Source organism: Cibotium barometz, chromosome 55 (genome assembly GCF_041138505.1).
Source record: "Cibotium barometz isolate CiBa-2024 chromosome 55, ASM4113850v1, whole genome shotgun sequence".
Classification (NCBI taxonomy): domain Eukaryota; kingdom Viridiplantae; phylum Streptophyta; class Polypodiopsida; order Cyatheales; family Cibotiaceae; genus Cibotium; species Cibotium barometz.
This window is the reverse complement of record NC_141100.1, coordinates 38,307,534-38,326,882: the sequence shown is the minus strand read 5'-3', so window position 1 is coordinate 38,326,882 and position 19,349 is coordinate 38,307,534. Positions and strand designations below refer to the sequence as shown.

General features: G+C 43.4%; 1 protein-coding gene across 2 annotated transcripts; it reads left to right on the top strand.

Moving 5' to 3' along the window:
- The first annotated feature begins 3,510 nt into the window (after positions 1-3,510).
- Positions 3,511-15,251, top strand: LOC147607725 (vacuolar protein-sorting-associated protein 37 homolog 1-like). Of its 2 annotated transcripts, XM_086790614.1 has the most exons (8): positions 3,511-3,627; positions 3,702-3,812; positions 4,447-4,629; positions 4,860-4,947; positions 5,082-5,121; positions 5,270-5,316; positions 14,310-14,430; positions 14,572-15,251. In XM_086790614.1, the coding sequence occupies exons 1-8, from the start codon at positions 3,584-3,586 to the stop codon at positions 14,739-14,741; spliced, it is 804 nt and encodes a 267-aa protein (XP_086646740.1). In that variant the 5' UTR covers positions 3,511-3,583; the 3' UTR covers positions 14,742-15,251. The 2 variants fall into 2 exon arrangements, with proteins under 2 accessions (XP_086646740.1, XP_086646741.1); XM_086790615.1 differs by lacking the exon at positions 3,511-3,627 and having other exon boundaries at positions 3,697-3,812; positions 4,865-4,947.
- Positions 15,252-19,349: the final 4,098 nt, after the last annotated feature.

Sequence of the window (19,349 nt, the reverse complement as noted above, 5' to 3'; positions counted from 1 at the left end):
GTAGGAGATTTCAACATGGTGGAGTCCTTAGCGGATAGATACAAAGGCCTGGGACAAGTAATCAAAGGACTAGAGAAAGAGAATTGGGTCCAAGTCAAAGAGCTCTTTTCTTTGTGGGATGTAGGAGAGGAAGCTGAGTTCACTTGGCAGAACTACTCCTCTGGCGATAACGCCAGGAAGGCAAGGCTAGACAGATGTTACATCTCTTCGGATTTAGCCAACATCTACTCCAGGGTCAAGTCCAAACCTAAATTTTCCTCTTGCTTGTCGGATCATTATCCTCTGGTAGTCACCTTGGATGACAAAGCCACCAAAGTTAGAAACTCATGGTTTCACACTGACGCTTCCCTCTTTCAGCTTAAGGTGGTGCAAAAAGAACTCAAGAAGATCTGGGTGAACGCATTCAGCAAAGCACACTCCCTTGCCGCGGCCTGGTCTCAAGCTCTGAGGGAGTCCCAAAAAGCTCTCATTGGTTTTAGGAAAGAGGTTACTATCATTAGAAGGAAAAGGAGAGAAGCTATCTATCTCCAGCTTATGGAACTTGAAGCCAAGAACAATGTTGTAGCTGAGGAACAAGAAGAGATCACCAAGCTAAGGGCCCATATTAGATCTGAGGAACTGGCCTTCAAGCATGCCACGGTGTTCTTTAGAGAGTGGTGGGCTGGTAGGATTGATCGCCCGTCTAAAGAAATGTTCAAGATCCTGAGGAAAAAACAAGTGAGGGATCTTGTACCTCTGCTGTCCACAAATGATGGCACGGCTAGGACTGAGGAGGAAAACTGTGTACACCTGAACAGTCCAGTGAGCTGAAGGCTAAGGCACGTGACACTGTCTGGGAGGCTAGATATAATGTCATCTCTACAGAGCTGGCAAGGCAACTTGATGTACCTATTTCAATCTCAGAAATTAAGATGGCCATAGAGAGTTTGAAACCAAACAAAACTCCTGGACTGGATGGTATGCCAGGGGAGTTCTTCCTTGCCTTTAAAGATTGGATTACCCCTTTCATTCAGAGGGTTTGGGAAGAATCGATGAAGTACTCTGCCTTGCCCACTATTATTAATACGGGAGTGATAAAACTTATCCACAAACGAGGTCCTAAGGATCTCCTAGAGAACTGGAGGCCTCTGACTATGCTGAATTCTGTATACAAAGTGCTCGCCAAAGTGATAGCCTGCAGGATCACTCCCAGCTTAATGAAACACATCTCAGCAGAGCAGAAAGGATTCATTCGTGGAAGAAGACTTATCGAAGCTGTAATTTCAATTTGGGAAGGAGTAGAGTATGCTCAGGAGAAAGGGATTGACTTTATTTTTGCCAAAGTTGATTTTGACAAAGCATATGACAGGCTGGAGTGGAGTTTTGTATTACTCAGTCTGGAGAAGATGGGGTCCAGTTTGTTAAAACCCTATTTGGCAACGCTTCAGCTAGAGTGGCGCTAAATAACTCATTGTCAGATGTTTTCCCCCTGGCCAGGTCGGTCAGACAGGGTTGTCCTCTTGCTCCTCTGCTGTTTGTGATAGCTGTGGATAGCTTGAATTGTATGGTGCAAAGATCCCAGAGACTGGGGCTAATCCAAGGCATTCCCTTTCCTAGCTCAAATGGTGTTCAGATTCTCTCTCAGTTTGCGGATGACACCAACGCCTTGCTCATCAATGATCAGAATTCTCTCCTGACCTTCTGGAAGGTGCTGGACACCTTTTGTTTAGCATCTGGCTCAAGGGTCAATCATACAAAAACGGGCGTGTTCTCTGTAGAAGGAAATCTCCCATTTTGGCTGACTCAACAGGGCTGTCAGAGCATTCGGGCTGGTGAAATTTTTCAGTTGCTAGGCATTCCTATGGGTTTCGGAGTTACCCTGAAGCAAAGGTGGGACTGGGTAGTTGAAAAATTCAGGGGCAAGCTGAATAGATGGATGGGTATGCAGCTTTCGTTAGCGGGCAGAGTGCTGGTAATTAATCATTTTTTAGCTGCTTACGTCCTTTTCTTCCTCACCTGTTGGAGGAAATTGAAAAGCTGTGTAGGAACTTCCTTTGGTCAGGAGACCCTTTCAGGAGAGGAGCTGCCAAAGTCAAATGGGAGTTCTGCTGCCTTCCCAGGGACAAAGGGGGATTGGGGGTAGTAGATATTCTCGCTAGGGCCGATCGTCTTGCTATTAAGACTATTATTAGAGCTGTCTCTCACCCAGAGGAATGCTCTTCCTGTTTGCTATTCAGAAACTTTGACCAATTCTCCTTGGAAAACTTCTCAGGCTGGAAGGATCTGCCTTGGATTACTATCTTGATAGGTCATGAAACTGTCAAACCTAAAGGATCTGAGCTGCTTCGTTCTTTATGGAAAGCTTGGAACAAATATCGTGACAAGGTAGGGGATGTGTGGGAAAGCAGACACAGCTTCTCTATCAGAGCTTCGGACTCTCTGTGGTTTCCTCTTAGTCCAGTGCCTCCGGTGTCCAGCATTTCAATATGTACTGCTCTACGTATTCACAAGAAGGGAATCAAAGTTTGGGCTGATGTGTGGCACTTTCCCTCCCATAGGTGGATGACTAATGATGAACTGCTGTTAAAATTCTCACTCCTCCCTTGGGAAGTGATGCTGGTGCAAGATCGTATCAGCATCTTTCCTGAAGATGCGGCTTGGCAGATATCAGTCTCCGAGCCCATCTCCCTCAAAGGCTTATGTTGGAGAGGAGGCACAGCGTTCTGTCACCCCCCTCGTGTGCAAGCTGTACCCTCTACCCCTGTACATGTGATTCTCAACAAGAGATGGTCTGTCCTCTATGGCAGGCGCCACTGGAACTTCAAATTTCACTCACTTTGGTCTAAAGAGATTCAGCCTAAGAAATATGTGTTATTGTGGCTGATTATGCATAAAGCCATTTGGACAGGTGACAAATGTAGGAAATGTGGACTCTTAGATGGGGTATGTGCTAGATGTAAACTTAGCATTGAAGATATTGGGCATCTATTCAGAAATTGTCAGAGATGACATATTGTCACCGATTTGGTTTGCTCTAGGCTGCCTGCCATATGCTAAACAACTACTTCTAGGGGATTCGGTTGGGGTGCTCTCACGGTGTTGGGCCGGAGTTAGAGCTGAATTCCTCTGGTTAATTTGGAAAGATAGATGTGCGACTGCTTTTGAGGCTGCTTACCAGATTCCAAATCTGAGAATTTTGTTTGCTGATTTTCATGTGCAGATTTATGACATCCACTTGGTACAGATGAGGTTGTATACCACACAAGATGCAGTACTTAGGGAACCTCCAATTCAACCAAGCATTCCGGTACAAGCTCAGCAACTTGCCCTCCAAATGAAGACGGAGGAGGCCTTTCGTTTTGTGTCTCTTCTGCAATCCAGAATTGAAGCTATGCGATAAAGAATTTTGAGCTTTGTAATTGTTATATGTGTGGTGCTGTTTCCCAGCCAGGCTTTGTAAATTTTGTCTCTCTTAATTAATTCTTGCACTTGTTGGTTAAAAAAAAAACTAGGACTAATAAGCATGTCAATGATGGATTAAAGTAGAGGTTAAAAGAAAATCTATGTAGTTGGGTTTGGAGGGCTTAATGAGCATGTACCATTCATGTGCACACTAATCATCTCGATAATCTCATGGACTAGATTGTGGAGTTCGGACGCGCGCCGACGTGTGAAAGAAAAGTTAGCCCGCTGCCCAACTATGTGGTCGCGCCGACGCTGTTTAAAATTTTGCAGGACGAACCTGCATCGGTTCACGCAAAGTGCTATTTCCGAAGCTTGAATTTCAGAGGAGTACAGGAATCAGTTCCTGCGGCCATGTACAGGCCTTACTCGTAAGTATTTATTTGCCTTCCCTTCTCAATATTTGTGCAACACTCATTTGCCGATTCTGCACCTGTTGTTCTGGATAGAAATCAATCCGAATGGCTCTCATAATAACCCTTGGGGATGCGAAAGCATCAAGCCCAACTCATGGCAAGATAGGATCTACCCCTAAATTGATAGGAGCTCCTTGGCATAGATGTATTTAGGTGGACATGTCTAAGAAATTAAGGTAGGGATGCCAACTTGATTTGTGATCACATTCTTAATAAGGCAAGATGGCGCTCTACCCCCATGGTAACTGCTGGGGATTGAAGCCATGGTCTAAGGTCTACACATATGCATATCAGACCTGAGACAAGCTTGGACATGGTAGCCCTTACGTATTCACTGGGCCAGACGACTGCAATTGTTATCATTCATCAAAGCAGAGCTGTTTGCAGGAGTGTAGTACAACACGTGATCGCTTAGTCACATCACAGGATTTTATAGAGGATGTGATGGGCTAATACAGATGCACGAAATATCTATCTTCTTGAGCAGAATGATTTATGAAGTGGAATGCATGCATACGCAGTAAGCATGTAGCATTTTGAAGGCTCTAGTGAAGTGTTTACTATGCTTTTTGAATGTTTTTTGCTCCAGGAATGGCTCTTATCTGCCTTTTCCAGCACAGGCATGGTATCCAATGACACAGTCTGGAATGGAAGTAGCTCCATCTGGAGGCACTGCAGCAACAATTCAGAATAATGACTTCAGGCCATATCCTGCACAACAAACTGCAGCAGCAAGCACTTCTGATATATTCCTTGCTCTCAGGAATAAGAGGTGAGCTTTCTACTTGCAGATGGCATGTTTATAGTGGCAACCGATAAGCGAACTGGCTCAGATAACTTTGGTTTTTCGTGGCTTGAGGTTCAGTCTGGCATCAAAGCTGTAAAAGTTGCCTCAATGGTTCAAAACTATTGTGATATATCTTTATGTTATTTTTGTGTGTGTGTGTGTGTGTGAGAGAGAGAGAGAGAGAGACTTATCTAGGATGTTTTGTTTGTTTCCAGTACAGAAGAGCTTCAAAGATTGATTTCAGATCAAGATGCGTATTCCTCATTTCTTCAATCTTTAGATTCAATCAGACAGATTGACTCAGTAAATTTCTAAAGCTGAGCATGTTTTTGGCTTGAGATGTAACATCTTCTTTGTTTTGCTCTTGAATGTGAATGCTTGCAATAATTATTGGACCAAAGCTTACACCTCTTCCTTGGCTATTGATTTTGTGACAGCTCTGGACTGAGCTGCGAAACAGAAATGTTGAACTTGCAAGTAAGCTTCTCTCTTATCAGTGATGCTTTATAGGGCTTGTGTCCTGGGCAATCTGTTGTAACTCTTATTTAAAAATATTTGAAACATGAGGTGAGGTGTCTCTTTTGGTGTGTGATCAATTTTATCTAATTACTAGTGTGGGCTGCAGAGCAAAATCTAGAGAAAGAATCAGACATTTTCCAGCTCAGAAATCAGGTAATGTACATCTTGTTTTGCTGTGAGAGGGTGGTTACTGCTCCTGCGACGACATCTTGTCTGCAGCTACTAGCATGCGTTGTGTAAATTTTACTTGGTGAGGACCCAAGGGATTTTTGTTTTGAATATTTGCTGTTACTTGATGCAAAAAAAATACATATATGTGTGTGTGTGTGTGTGTGTGTTGCAGAATACTCATGTCTGTGCTAGGGTTTTTCACAGATATAAGAGAGTGCCGTGGAATCACACATACAACACACATAATAGTCCTAAATTAATGTTCTGTTTTACAACTATACTTCAAGTACGCATATCTTCGACCAACCATACGAGTGTAGAATACTTGCTATGTTGGTTTCAAAACAAGTCACATACTAGAATCGGCCAATCCATGATATTGATGAATAATTCATAATCTTGTAACCGCATATGCGATATATTCTAGCGTCCCATACCACTAGAATACCCCCCATATGAGATCCTTGTGTAGGCGACAGTTCTAGCATCCCATATTGCTAGGAGTCTCCAATACACAAGACCAAAACCATAGAAAAACCTTTTCCAGAACCAACAATTAGCTATAGGCGCTGCGGCCATAAGAAAAGTAGAGATGCATTCTAGAAAAACTCAAGACGTTGTTGCCTAAAAAAAAATCTCTGCTTTCTTGAAACACACTCAAAAGAACACACTTGCTCCTTGCACTTTCATGCGAGGGTGAGTTTGCTTGAAAATTTCGGAGTATATACATAGATTGCTTGAACCGAAGAGAAGAAGTACAACTTACAAAAAAAATAGTACTTAACCAAAAAGGGAGCATGATCATTGGAGGATCCCAAAAAGTATGGCTCAAGCTATGCCAAAAACTATCCTTATGTACAAAAAGTTGCTCCACAAAGCAAAAAAATCCTCGATAATAGATGATCTCACAGCTCTTGAGACTCGGCTGCATACTTGTCCTCTGAATCACTCAAAATGATCAATTTTGCACAGTGATGTGACTCATGGCCATGGAGGCCACAATATCCACAAGTAGGGGAAAATGGTAATGGCTTTTGGGCTTCCTGTAAACTGTGGGGACCAAGAATCTGATCAAGTTGGAAGCCAATACTGTTTTTAACTCTGCGCCTTGGTTTTGTTCTCTTTTGAGGAACTTCCTCCAAGCCCAGAGGAAGATCAAGAGTCCTCTCCAAATCCTCGTGCCTATCCGAAGGAGTCATCGAAGAAGATCTAGCTCTCTTCTTTTCATAGCAGGAGTTTCGGTCTAAATCCTCTGGTTGTTGGTTCCTGTACTGTAGAGGAGGATCTGGAATGATATGTTGGTTAACAGAATTGACTTGGATATCCCCATTCTCCCAAAGATACCTACTGGGATTTTCTGCATATACTTGAGCAAGATGCCCAAGGATGTCCATAACACCTCGATCTCGAGCCACTCTGCCTTGAATAAGTCTATTAACATAGGGGTCCCTTCTATAGAGTGTCAATAAGGCTTCTTTTTCAGCCAATCGCTTTGACAGTTTATCCAATTCCAGTGTCTGTCCATCGCTCCCAATTTCCCGTCCGGTTTCATTGGCATCAGAGCTCAACCTTTCTAGCAAAGTAGGCTTGACAACAACACTTGGGAAGGAAAAGATCTTGGTGGAATCCGGGCTCGATAGCATCTCTATCATGTGGACAGGTCAGCTTTGTTGAGTATTAATCCAGACAAGCTTCTTGAGCAGATGACTATTATACTTCATGAGACTCTTGACAAATAGCAACAATCCTTTTGTGATCAGATGCCCAACAAAAGATGTGAAGACGCAGCGGAAATGATAATAAACAATACTAAAAGAAACACAACACTGAGCTGGACGGCCGGCCCCCCGTAGGAACTTCTTTATTGGTTGAGAAGCTTTACAAAATACCAAGGTGCGGGTGTGAAAAACGCCAGATCTTTCCACAAACTTCCTTAGCAAACACTTGCACAGGAATCAAAACACAATCTTGTGTCTCCAAAAACAGTCCCTGATTTGAGCCAGTTGCTGTACCACTCTACAATCTGAGCAATCCATCAGCCTAACAATATTCTCACGCATATGTTTTTGATGCAACTTATCATAGAAGCGATGAGATTGACAGTTAGCATCCCGCAAAGCATCAAGACGTGCAAGTAGTTTAAAGCGAACATATTGTGCTTCCTGCACCCTAGATAGCTCCTTTTTCAGCCATTCTATGGCATCCACAACTTCAACATCCATAGAGTCAGTAAACATTCTATGGCATCCACAACTTTAAAAGCGACTCAAGAAGAGCCACATACTGTTTTTGTATAGAGGCATTAGCAAGACCATAATGCCGCGCTAATTTCCGAGTGTTGGTAAGGAACACTGGCCAAGCATGATAATCAGCCATGGACACTCTTGTGGAGAAATGTCGTATCAACTGACGCATATAAACATCAAAAACTTCATGCTCCAAAAAAGTGTGATTTAAGCGCACAGGCAAGCGTCCCAACAAGCCTTTATATGCATCCACAGGATGATAGACCATTTCAAACACAAGCGGCCAATGATCCGAGAAAACCTGTTGGTCAACCATCATAGTAAGAACCTCTGGCAAAAAGAGATCTTGATGTAATATATACATCCTATCCAATCTAGCATAAGTGCCCCGAAACTGTTGTGAGGCATAAGTGTAACCCCTTTCATCTGGATGCAACCAAGACCACATGTCTTGTTTTAGCGACCTTGCTGCAAAAGCTTCCCACGCCATTCTCTCCGAGCCATCCATTACAGAATGAGGCGACGTGGCTTGCTCCCTGGAGACACACATATTAAAGTCTCCCATCACAAAGCCAGGATGAGAGATTGAAAGAGCACACAAGTCATTCCACAGCAAACGGCGTGCACGAGCATTATTTGGAGCATACACCCCTAACAACCATAAAGGCGTATCATCCCAAACAATCTGTATCATTAGAAATCTTCCATGAACATCTTGAATCACAAGAGAAGGCTGAAACTGCGAATGAACAGCAAACATAACACCTGACTGCGAAGCAGGATGTCCGCTGTAGAAAACACGAAACCCCTTATATACATAGGCTTTGCCAGCCAACTTATGCTGCTTATGTTCAACTGCACACAAAACATCCCAACCATGACAAAAAGTTATACGTCAAAGCCTGAACTGCTTTTGGCGCGAAGAAATACCCTTTACATTCCATTGTACAATTTTCATAAGCCTTCCCAGAAAAGGAATCAACAAGGCCGTGTACTAGGCCCAGGACAATCTGCCAAATCACGAACCTTTTGAAGCATTGCATTTTTAGACATGGTATTTGTGATCTCAGACTGCCCTTGGAGTTCCCGAGCACGTGCCGAAGGGTAATGACCATCCCATGGCGAGATGACCTCACCCTTCGAACCAAACACAAGAGGCAATCGTTGTTGTGCTTCTTTTGTTAAGCGACTTCTAATAGGATAGCGTTCTACTCTATCCACCCCAAGAGCCCCTGTACCCTGAGAAAGTTGGCCTCCCGGCCTCTCAATCCTGGTCTGTTGCTGGGCACCTGAACCCAAAGGGCGACGAGCATATGTAAGGGCCCCTGATGAGTACGCAAAGGCCCCCGCTAAACAGCATCTGAGAAATCCCCCCGCGGGGCAACAAATCCTGTCTTTTTACCACGTACTTCCACCCATGGCTGCTCAACCTCATTCTGAACATCCACATGTACATCCATGTGCTGGGCATCATGTAAAGGAGCATCATGCTCATCTTCCATAGGCAACTGCCCATCAACGATATCCTTGGTAGCAACAACTTGTTCTTTCTTAGGACATTCGGAGACAAAGTGGCCCATCTCACCACATTTGAAACAGTGGCCAGCAAATGTATCCCACCTCAATTCATACATTAAAGGTTGTAGCCCAGCCATATTGACACGCAAATGTGTCGGCCTAGGTCTCCCAGTATCCCACAACATGCATAGACGATTTCGGTTTCTAGATGTCATTCGAGGCACCACCAAGACATCACCGATACCTCGCATGAGACCTGATAAAACACGCAAAAACATTGGTGGGAATTGTTTCACTAGCCTGGCGCAACATATCTTGGTACTCTGCCATAGGCTTCCACGGAACCACATGAACCAACTGCCCATACAAAACGAGTGGCACCTGCTCCAAGACTACCCTACGGGCTTCCGAAGTGCGAAAAAGTATTTCATAAAAGCCTCTCGGACCATCATAAATCTCCTCAAGTGCCTCAGGCGACACCAAGCGGCCCAACCATGCTCTAAGACGAGGCAACAACGGAATATGCCTAGTAAAGAAGAAGATAGCAGCACGATCATGAAAATCTGCTAGCTGTTGTAGCAACAAAGGAGTCTCCATGCATACATCAGCCACACCACCATTATCTATTGCAGCCATTTGCACGCTATTTGCCTTCACATATTCTTGCAGAAGCTCACCAGTGATCTGCAGCAAACGTGCAAACTCCGGAGGAGGTACCTGAGAACTTTCCTCTGCATTCTCTCCAACATTCATCGGAGTGTAGCTTGCATCAACATCAAGCCTTTGACGTTTTTGTTGCTCCGAGGCATCTGAAGCATAACCCACATCCTTCTCGATCATCTCCTCAATAAGATCCATGTTAAGGCTATTGGCAGCCATGCCACCAACAGCAGCAGCCGGGTCATCCAAATCCATGTACGAAAGCAAAGAAAACCCGTTCTCTCAAACCCTAATGCAGCACCTGAAAACCCTAATTCAGCACCTGCAAACCGTAATTCAGCAGCTGCAAACCCTAAACCAGTAGCTGCAAACCCTAAATCAGCACCACCTGTCAGGTGAAGCTGTGGAGTGGCACAACCGAACGAAAGAAGGAGCTCAGCGCCGCGCTATTGCTACCCTGCTTACGGGAGATCTCTCTCTCTCTCTCTCCCTGCTCTCTCTCTCTCTCTCTCTCTCTCTTTCTCTCTCTCTCTCTGTGTACAGTCTGTCTGTCTCTCTCTCTCTCTCTCTAAGAGCTTTGTTCTCTCTCTCTCTCTCTCTCTCTCTCTATCTCTCTCTCTCTCTCCCCAAGATGCGAAAGAGGCCTCCGTAGACGCTCTGATAGAGAGCTTAGGGTTAATAATAATAATAATATAACTCTCTCTCTCTCTCTCTCTCTCTCTCTCTCTCTCTCTCTCTCTCTCTCTCTCTCTCTCGGCTCAAGCTCTAGTGTCTAGTCTCTCTCTCTCTCTCTCTCAGGGCGCAGGACTGCAAGGGCAAGCTGGCGGGCTGAGCTGCAGGAAGCGCAAGGCTGAGTAACATGGATCGCCATCATTGAATCGCGGGTAACATGGATCGTCTGTGCTTGGATCTTTGCGCCGCCGCCGCGTAAGATTTCATGCTTGGAGTTCGCCGTCGCCATCTGTGCTTAGAGCACTGCGTCGTCAGCGGTCGAGTTGGAGGTAGCCACCGTGCTCTCGTCTGCGCAACCAGTGGCGGTCGAGTTGGAGGTAGCTGCCGTGCTCTCGTCTGCGCAGCCAGTGGCGGTCGAGTTGGAGGTAGCCGCCGTGCTCTCGTCTGTGCAACCAGCATCCGTCCTCGACCCACTGGACAGGTTCTTTGATAGATTGTGCTGGCTACCCCTCTCTCTCGCTCTCTTTGCAAGGGTAGATACATTTTGTCTGCTGGGAGGTACAGTCGGGCGGCAGAAGATACAGCAAGGTGCAGGGCTGTAGGCAAATAGGACTGCAGGAGGCGCCTGGGTTTGCAGGTAGTTGCAGAAAGCGCAGAAGGGACTGTCCAGTAAGGTGCATTGCCAGTTCTTAGTTCAGTTCTGCGCCCTTTTCCCACTCACCCTTGCTCAGGCCCCCAAGGCAGCAACTAGTAGGGGAAAACATGTCTCAACCCCTAGAGGGGGAACAGGACGGTGAGACAATCTTTCACACCCCCACGAAGGCACAAAATGCCTACCGCAGAAGACTGAGGGAAGGAATCATGTCCCCTGGCTCACAAAGGATTACGAAGATGGCCCGACGAGATGAGGCCCTTTATGAGAAGCTACAGCTTCACATAAGGACAGAGATGAACAACATGCGACAGGAGCTTGAAAAGGAATGGACCGAGCAGATGCATGCCCAAAGGAAAGTGATATACGAAACGCTGAAGGAAGAGATATATGTCCAATTGAAGGGAGAAATGCAAGCCCAAGTACGGGTTGAGATGGAATTAGCCCAAGCCTTGATGCACACGGAAATGAAAAAAGAGATATGCAGAAATGGAGAGGATAACATGCTCCGAGAGATTGGCACAACAGTTGCATCGTACGAAGGCACTTTGAAGACATGTATGGCTGACCGCGAAAAAGACATCATAGAAATGTACAACACTTTGGAATCATGTAAGGCAAAAGTGGCTGCAGGTGAGAAGGAAATGCATTCATGGGCTGAAATTGCCAGTGCCACAATGAAACAATTTGAGGAAGTCAACCCATGGATTGAAGTAGTAAAAAAACAAAAGGATACACCAGTCAATAAAGTAGAGGTGATGAATGCTACATTGGAAGAGGAAGCCAAGAGACGGGCATGTGCCTTACATGTACGTGTAGTTGGGTGGGAAGATAAGGGAAATCCCCAAGAGGATGCAAAAGCTCTTGCAACAAAAATTCGAGCCACTGATGTACCCATTACCGGAGCATGGCGAGTAGGCAGAGATGAAACTAGGGCGAAGATATTGATCATCAAGTTTGGTGACTTGGAGAAGAAGAAGGCCTTCCTCTCCAAAAGGATGGCCCTTAAGGGGGAAAAGATTTATTTGGATGAGGATCTTACACCGGCACAGATAGCACACCGGAAGGAACACATGCCGCGTGTGCTTGCACATCATTTCAAAGCTCATACAAAAGTTCTGAGGGGATGGGGACCTGATCCAACATGTTGACTTCTCAAGGAGGTGTTAGCCCTATGAGCTCATCAGGAAAGATGTTAAAGAATTCTTGGAGCCAAGAGAGATTTGTTTCTTTACTAGGTTCAGTAGCTTTGTTAAGTTTAACTAGGAAAACTTATTGTCCCTTATGTGCTCCAAACAAGAGGCTTCCTGACGTCCGGGGTTATAGATGGGAAAATGGGCGGTATACGGAGACCCATCAGTGCACAAACAAGAGGCTTCCTGACGTCCGGGGTTATAGATGGAAATCAGTTTTCCGCCCTCAGCCACGCACAGTGGGAGGTACCAGAGGATCTAGAGGAGTGGCAATACTTTACAGGGAGGAGCTTCGTGACAAAATACATGTGGTACATAGAGATGCAGATGCGAGGTACATGTGGGTCCGAATATGCAGAGAGGGGCTCTGCGAACTATATGTGGCGGTATGCTACTTTCCCCCAGCCCATTGCACCATCAGGAGAGTCGCCCTATATACCACTATATGATGATATCATGAGGTTTGCCAGCATGGGAGACATATTACTATTGGGAGACATATTACTATTGGGAGACTTTAATGCACGTACAGGCACAGAGCAGACAGAGTTGTATGATACTCAAGAGGCTATGTACCGGGAGATCACGGCAGGGGGATGTAGGGTTGCAGAGATCAGCACAGGATGAGGGGGAGATTACAGATTATGGCAGGCATTTTCTCACACTCGGGAGTGCACATGGGTTGGTCATATACAATGGCTTATCGAGATGGCAAGGATCAGATGCTCTCACACACTGGAACTCTAAAGGGGGAGCGAGCACAGTGGACTACTTGATGGGATCTCCTTCATTGATACCTGATGTGCGGGGTTTCACGATTTCCAGTAGGCCCATCGGCATAGGAGCCGATCATGCATACCTGAGTTTCACACTAGTAGGTAGATCCCCGAGAGATGGGCCAGCCACTCATCTACCTAGGTACCCGAGATATCAGTTTACACGTGAGACAATTGGGGTTTATCGAGATGCAGTATCTGATGGCTTGTTCGTTTTAGACCCGCATAGCCCTCTTGATGAGATCACGAGAGGATTGGCAGGTGTACTACATGCATCCGCCACACATATACATGGACACATAAACACATACAAGGGTTGGTTCACACATACGAAGCTCCGAATACCCAACACCCCCCCTCCTATTCTTTCCTTGAATGGTCTTCTGAGGGACTTCTCGCGAGGATCACCTAATACATAGGCATAAACAAGATTAGAGAAACCAAATAAAAGGGGTACAGGCAAGCTCATCACCGAACCATAGGTTCGCGCCTGCAAACCTCCCCTGAGCCAGGGGCTAAGGGTTCAGCCTTGGCATCCCATACCACCAGTGCCTGCCCACAGGGCCCCTTGGCAAGACTACCTGTGATCCGCCATGTCCATGGTGAGAGTAAGCCTCTTGGTCCAAGTCCAAACCATGATGAATCAATAATACCCCAAGGCTCACTTATATAGTGCTTATTGTTGCTATAATTAACAATCCAATCATAAATAGCCAATAACCTTGGATTTATTAAATCTGAACCTTAGCCACCTGAATCTGCTTGCTTTTCTTATTCTTGGGCTCCCTTAACCCTAGTGGATTAGTAATTTAGTCCCTAACCCCAAGGGTTAGTGCTAGGTACATAACAAGTCTGTTGGCAATACCTAGGGAGGACGGGCCTAGGGCAAAGGCAGGTGCAAGGGGGAATGTGTTAAGAGGAGAGGAGGACGGACTCGCATTAGGCGGGGGTGTAGGGGAGAGCTTTAACCGTATAACTCATAAACAAAGTAAGACACTTCTTAGGACTGTTTATCACTCCACACTTGTGTGCATTCAGACACATGTAAACTGAGCTGCAGTCCACAAGAGCTCACTAGATTGGAAACAGTCCTTGACAAAAGCTCATCTGATTGGACTGATATGAAGGATCCCCTCTCCCCTATGAGTGTGCGTGTCTGTGTGCGTGCGTGCGCGCACGCGTGTGTGCAGGTGTGTGTGTGTGTGTGTGTTGTGCATTCAAAACGATATTTTGTTAGGCTGACCATTTTTTTTTTCAGTGCACTATTATTAGGACCACAGAGCTCGCAGCAGCTCAAGAGAGGTTTAATGAGGTTCAGAAATGGGAAAGGAATGTCAAGGCAGTCTACTCCCCTGCTGTCCTCTTGGAGAGGCTTCAAGGTAACATCATAATAACTATCTGAGCTAAGTCTTGAGGTGTTTGTGGGACAGGCTTGTCTTTTTCTTCTTGTTTATGGTTATTGGCATCATTGCCTCTTGCTGTATGTATGCTTAAAGTCTCATCCTTATAAATTGTTCTAGATGCTGCATCAAAGATAGACGATGAATCAGAGCGCGTCTATCAACAGCTTCTTTCAGGAGAGATCAATGTGGTTGAGTTTTTGCAAAGCTATCGAAAGAAGCGATACCTGTACCATAAACGCACTCTGACTCGGCTTGCAGCAAAAACCTCAATGGTGATTCCCGACTGATTGGAAGGCTTTCAGGGGACTTTTACTGCTCAACTTTTGTTTCTTCTAAAAGACAACGCAGTGTTACACCATATTCTATTGTGTACGTGCACGTGGCTAAAGGCCTTGTTGGCCAAGTAAGGATCATCATGCCATCACAAAGGGGCAATGTTGGCAGAATTATGAGTGATCTTGACCAAAGAGGGTGCTGCTGCATGAAAAAGTTACATGGATCATCATTTACATAAGGCAATCAAGTTAAGTTGGAGGAAAATAAAGGGACTGAATTTTCTGTGCTTCGGATGCATCCAGGTGGATATTATCCCAATGCAAAGAGTTTGTGCTTGATTACTATTTTTTGTGTGTATTTTGTGCCCGGCATGATACCTTTGCTTTTTGCTATTTGTAACATTTTAGGTTGGGGCTCTGCATTGATCATGTTTGTCAGCCTCTTTGACTTTCTTTCTTTTGTATGCAAGTATTCTTTACAAAAATTTTATATCCTTATATCAGAATGCAGAAATTGTTTTTTTATTTGTTGTTTGTAGCTTCTAAAGTAAGGGGAGTAGTGTAACGGCTATGCATCTTTATGGCCTGCCTTTGTAAAAGGCAGGACATGCCTTTACTCGAAAATTTTGCCAAGCATAAAATGCAAAAAATACATAGAACTCAAAATATTTTGGACAAATTTTTAAATGATGGTGTTTTCTTTGGTGTGGGTTCAAAACTCCTCAGGGTGGTTTTGGATATGATTGTAAAAGGCTCTCTAAGTGTTTGAAATCCTACGAATGGAAAAAGACAAGGATAAGGGGGTGGTTTTGGATATGATTGTAAAAGGCTCTCTAAGCGTTTGAAATCCTACGAATGGAAAAAGACAAGGTCCCTTATCCTAGTCTAAACTACATTCTTGAAGGGTTATTGTAGTACAGTGCTTGGATGTCTAGTTATGCACATGTAGTGGGCGTTAAAGACCTTTATTGCGAGGTGTGGACCTTAAATTAATCAATCAGGCCTTGCTAAGTGATTAAAATGAGAGATGTTGCTAGTACTGTTTGGAGGCAGTATATGTAAAATAGTTGAGCCATAAACAAGCATAGCTAAAAGTCCTATGTAAAGTCTTTGATTTGAAGTCTTTGCTTGTCGGTTGATGGAGTGCACCTCCCAAAATAGCTCATGGTACGTACCCAAGAATCCCAATAACTTCACTGAGGGTTTATTTTTGAAGGTTGGGTAAAACCTTGGAAACGTTACTTTTCTTAAGAATAACTAGACTAGATACAAGTAAACAATTGAAATGTATTCTACATGATTTCAAGTAATCTTCAAAAAAACATGGTACTTTGGAGAATGGTTTAGTGTGTAAACAAATCGTACAATAATACCCATTAAATAGGTCAACAGAGGTAATGACAAGAAGAAAATGCATACCTCAAAGAGCCATTGCTCTTGGAAATCATAGGGAGAAGAAGTCACATTGAGATTCTTTAGACACACACATTGAGATTCTTCAGCCACTCCTCATGGAAGGTGGTTTTTCGTAAAATTCACCCTATCTAAGATCACACACCATGGATGGACTCAGGAAGTGAAGTGGAACAAGCTTCTACTTTTTGAATCAAGAAACACATTGAAAACAATCTGTATCCACAAAAGACGCTTACAAAGCGTAGAGAAACTTCCAATTGTGAAATTGGCACTGAGGTTTTATGGGACTATTCAAAATAATTAAAAAGATTAATATCAATTAGATTTGCCATCACATTGGAATATTCATAACTCATTTCACACTAGTCTTCTTAGACCTTTCAAAGGACCTTTACCTTCCCATCAAGTTTATGAACAATCTCCTTTAATTGTTGATGAATAAGAGAAACTTATTCCAGATTAGATTTGCCATCACATTGGAAGGTAACTCAATTCACATTAGTCTTCTTAGACCTTTCAAAGGACCCTTACCTTCCCATCCAGTTTGTGAAGAACCTCCTTTGATTATTGATGAACAAGAGGAACTTATTCCAAATTCAATCATTGACCATCAACATACTACTACAAGAACAGGGAATATATATGCCAAGTATCTTATGACCTTCAAGAAACATCATACTGAAGATGCTAGGTAGATGTCTAAGCTTTTTTTTCCGTCTATATCCAAATCTTATCTGCTCATCCAAATCTTGTCTGCTCATATCAGCATACGCACAATTGAGTTCAGTTGCAATCCAAGCAAAAGGGAAGGTTGCATGCGATGTGTACTCTCTCTATGGCGCACTGGAGATGCCTAGTGTATCATTGTTGTATTTAGCTTAGTATTGGGTGATTCTATTTAATACTTGTTGCTAAATATATGTTTGTATGGATTTAGATGGTTGTGTTTATGCTTGTGCTATATGTGTGAGTCGATTTGTTAAGAGCGAGTCCAAACAATTTCGTATTCACATGATAGTAATTGGTAGTGAACCAATCAATTGCTACCACATGTTAGTAATTGCTAGTGAGTGAGTCCAATCAATTGCTACCACATGTTAGTATTATTTTTTTGAGTGATTCCAATTTGATTGTGACCTTGTGGATTTGTATGAGTAAAGGCTATGAAGATGAGGATGATACTGCCTAGGTACCGTCAGTATTTTTGGCTTAGTGCACATGTATGCACTAAGCCAAAAATGGTGCACGTGTGCACTATTTTGGAATTGGTATGGTTAGGCCCATTGTACATAGTTATTATGCAAGTGATTTATTATTGTTGATACCTTACTCTGAAAAAAACTTAAAGAAAAGCCCAATTAAAAAAAACACTCTATTAATGGTTACAAGGACTATTTATGTGAATATGATTTAAATACCATTCATGTGTGGGAGATGAAGCCATACACGTTGGGATGGAGATTGCACCTAATATTGTCTCTTAATTATTATTCTATGTTTTGTATTCTTGGTGCAAGGGTTTAATTTTCTATTCATAGTATTTGGATTCTACTATTTTATTGGTTTTAGATTGTATAACAAGAAAATCTTCCCAGAACATGAATGTGTCCGTATGGATCTTTATGGCCATAAAAATTGGTCCATACTATATTAGGTATTACCTCTAGGTTTACGTCTCCAAGCTCACATCTCATGGCTCATGTGTCCAGATTCATGTCTATAGACTCATGTATCCAGATTCACGTCTTTTTTGTGCGGGGATGAGGGATCGTGTGTCCTATGCGAGAGCTCGTTTGGCTTGGTTTTTGATGGTCTTTGTGTTTTTTTGGACTTGATGGGATGTGATTAATGTTCCTAATGGTTGTGAGTGGTTTTAGATGATTTTTGCATGCTTCTACTCTACCAATTCAACAATGCATGAACAAATTATGAACATGAACCAAAATTAATAATTTCACCCTAATTTAACCTAATGAAGCTCAATGCTCATATTTTTACAATGGATTCCACTCCTTAATCATAGTTATTAAGCTAATTCTTAGATCAAAGCAATGAAACCTAAGCCTCTTAGACTTCAATATCATGCAAATCCCCAAATAACTAAGATTTTATCCTACTAATATATGAAAATTAAATTGCCCTAATGCAACATTAACTTCAAATCAAAATCCAAATCAACAAAACAATTACATCCAATGCTCCAAAACTGTGTTTTTCAAAGTGAGATCCTAATGAACACCCGATAATACTGAGTGATCCCAATAGCTTGAAATGAACGAAAAAACCACACTAAACTGCCCTAGGCTAGTTCGTGGACAGTGGTTCAAGTTAAGAACTTACCTTAGTCTTGTTGAAGTATGTGTCGTGTTTTACCTTAGAGCCGTAATATGTAACTTTTCAATGCGAGTGTGCTAGCTCGTATGTCACGTCCTCACTTCATTGTCACACTGGAATGCTCCTTGCCAAAGGGGTAAAGGGAGAGCGCTCAATGTGTAGATGGAGGCAAGAAGAGATGGTCCTCTCTCACACACAAAGGCGAGGGAAAGAAGAAGAACCTATTGTAAATCAAACCTATCTAGCATGCATCCATCAAGTAAACAAGATTCAAAAGCATATAAGTAAGCTAGAAGAGGAAACAAGGAGAGCTCACAAATAAACTATTACAAGGGAATGATTGTGTATTGCTTATTGTCGAAACGACTTATATACAAATGACTAGTTTTTACACTAGGCCACCAAACTTATAAATGCTCCAAGCTCTATTACTAGTCTTAAGAAACTATGTACATTAAGTCCACAGACTCAGGCTGTTTTATATATTCCACTACCGTCTTACAAAAGTTAATTGCCCGCCGTTTGCGTGAGTAAGATCACAAAGCACCTTATGGTGGTAGGTTCAATGGTGGGCGAAAGCATGTTAACCAATGGAGTGGTTAACATAATGGTGGTAGGCCCAACAAGCCCACCACCTGATGGTGGGCGAAACCATGTTAACTAATGGAGTGACTAACATTATGACTAGCTCCAATGATAAGACTTATCACGCACGTTCACACCTTGCACATGCACATTCCTTCCTTTTGGCCTACGAATGCACTTTCCTCATCACGTGAACGGTAACATTGGACCTAAAAAAACGGAGCCCCTTCTAATTTCTCGAGTATTTAAAAGCAAGAGCACAACGATCAAAAGATTTTTATTTTT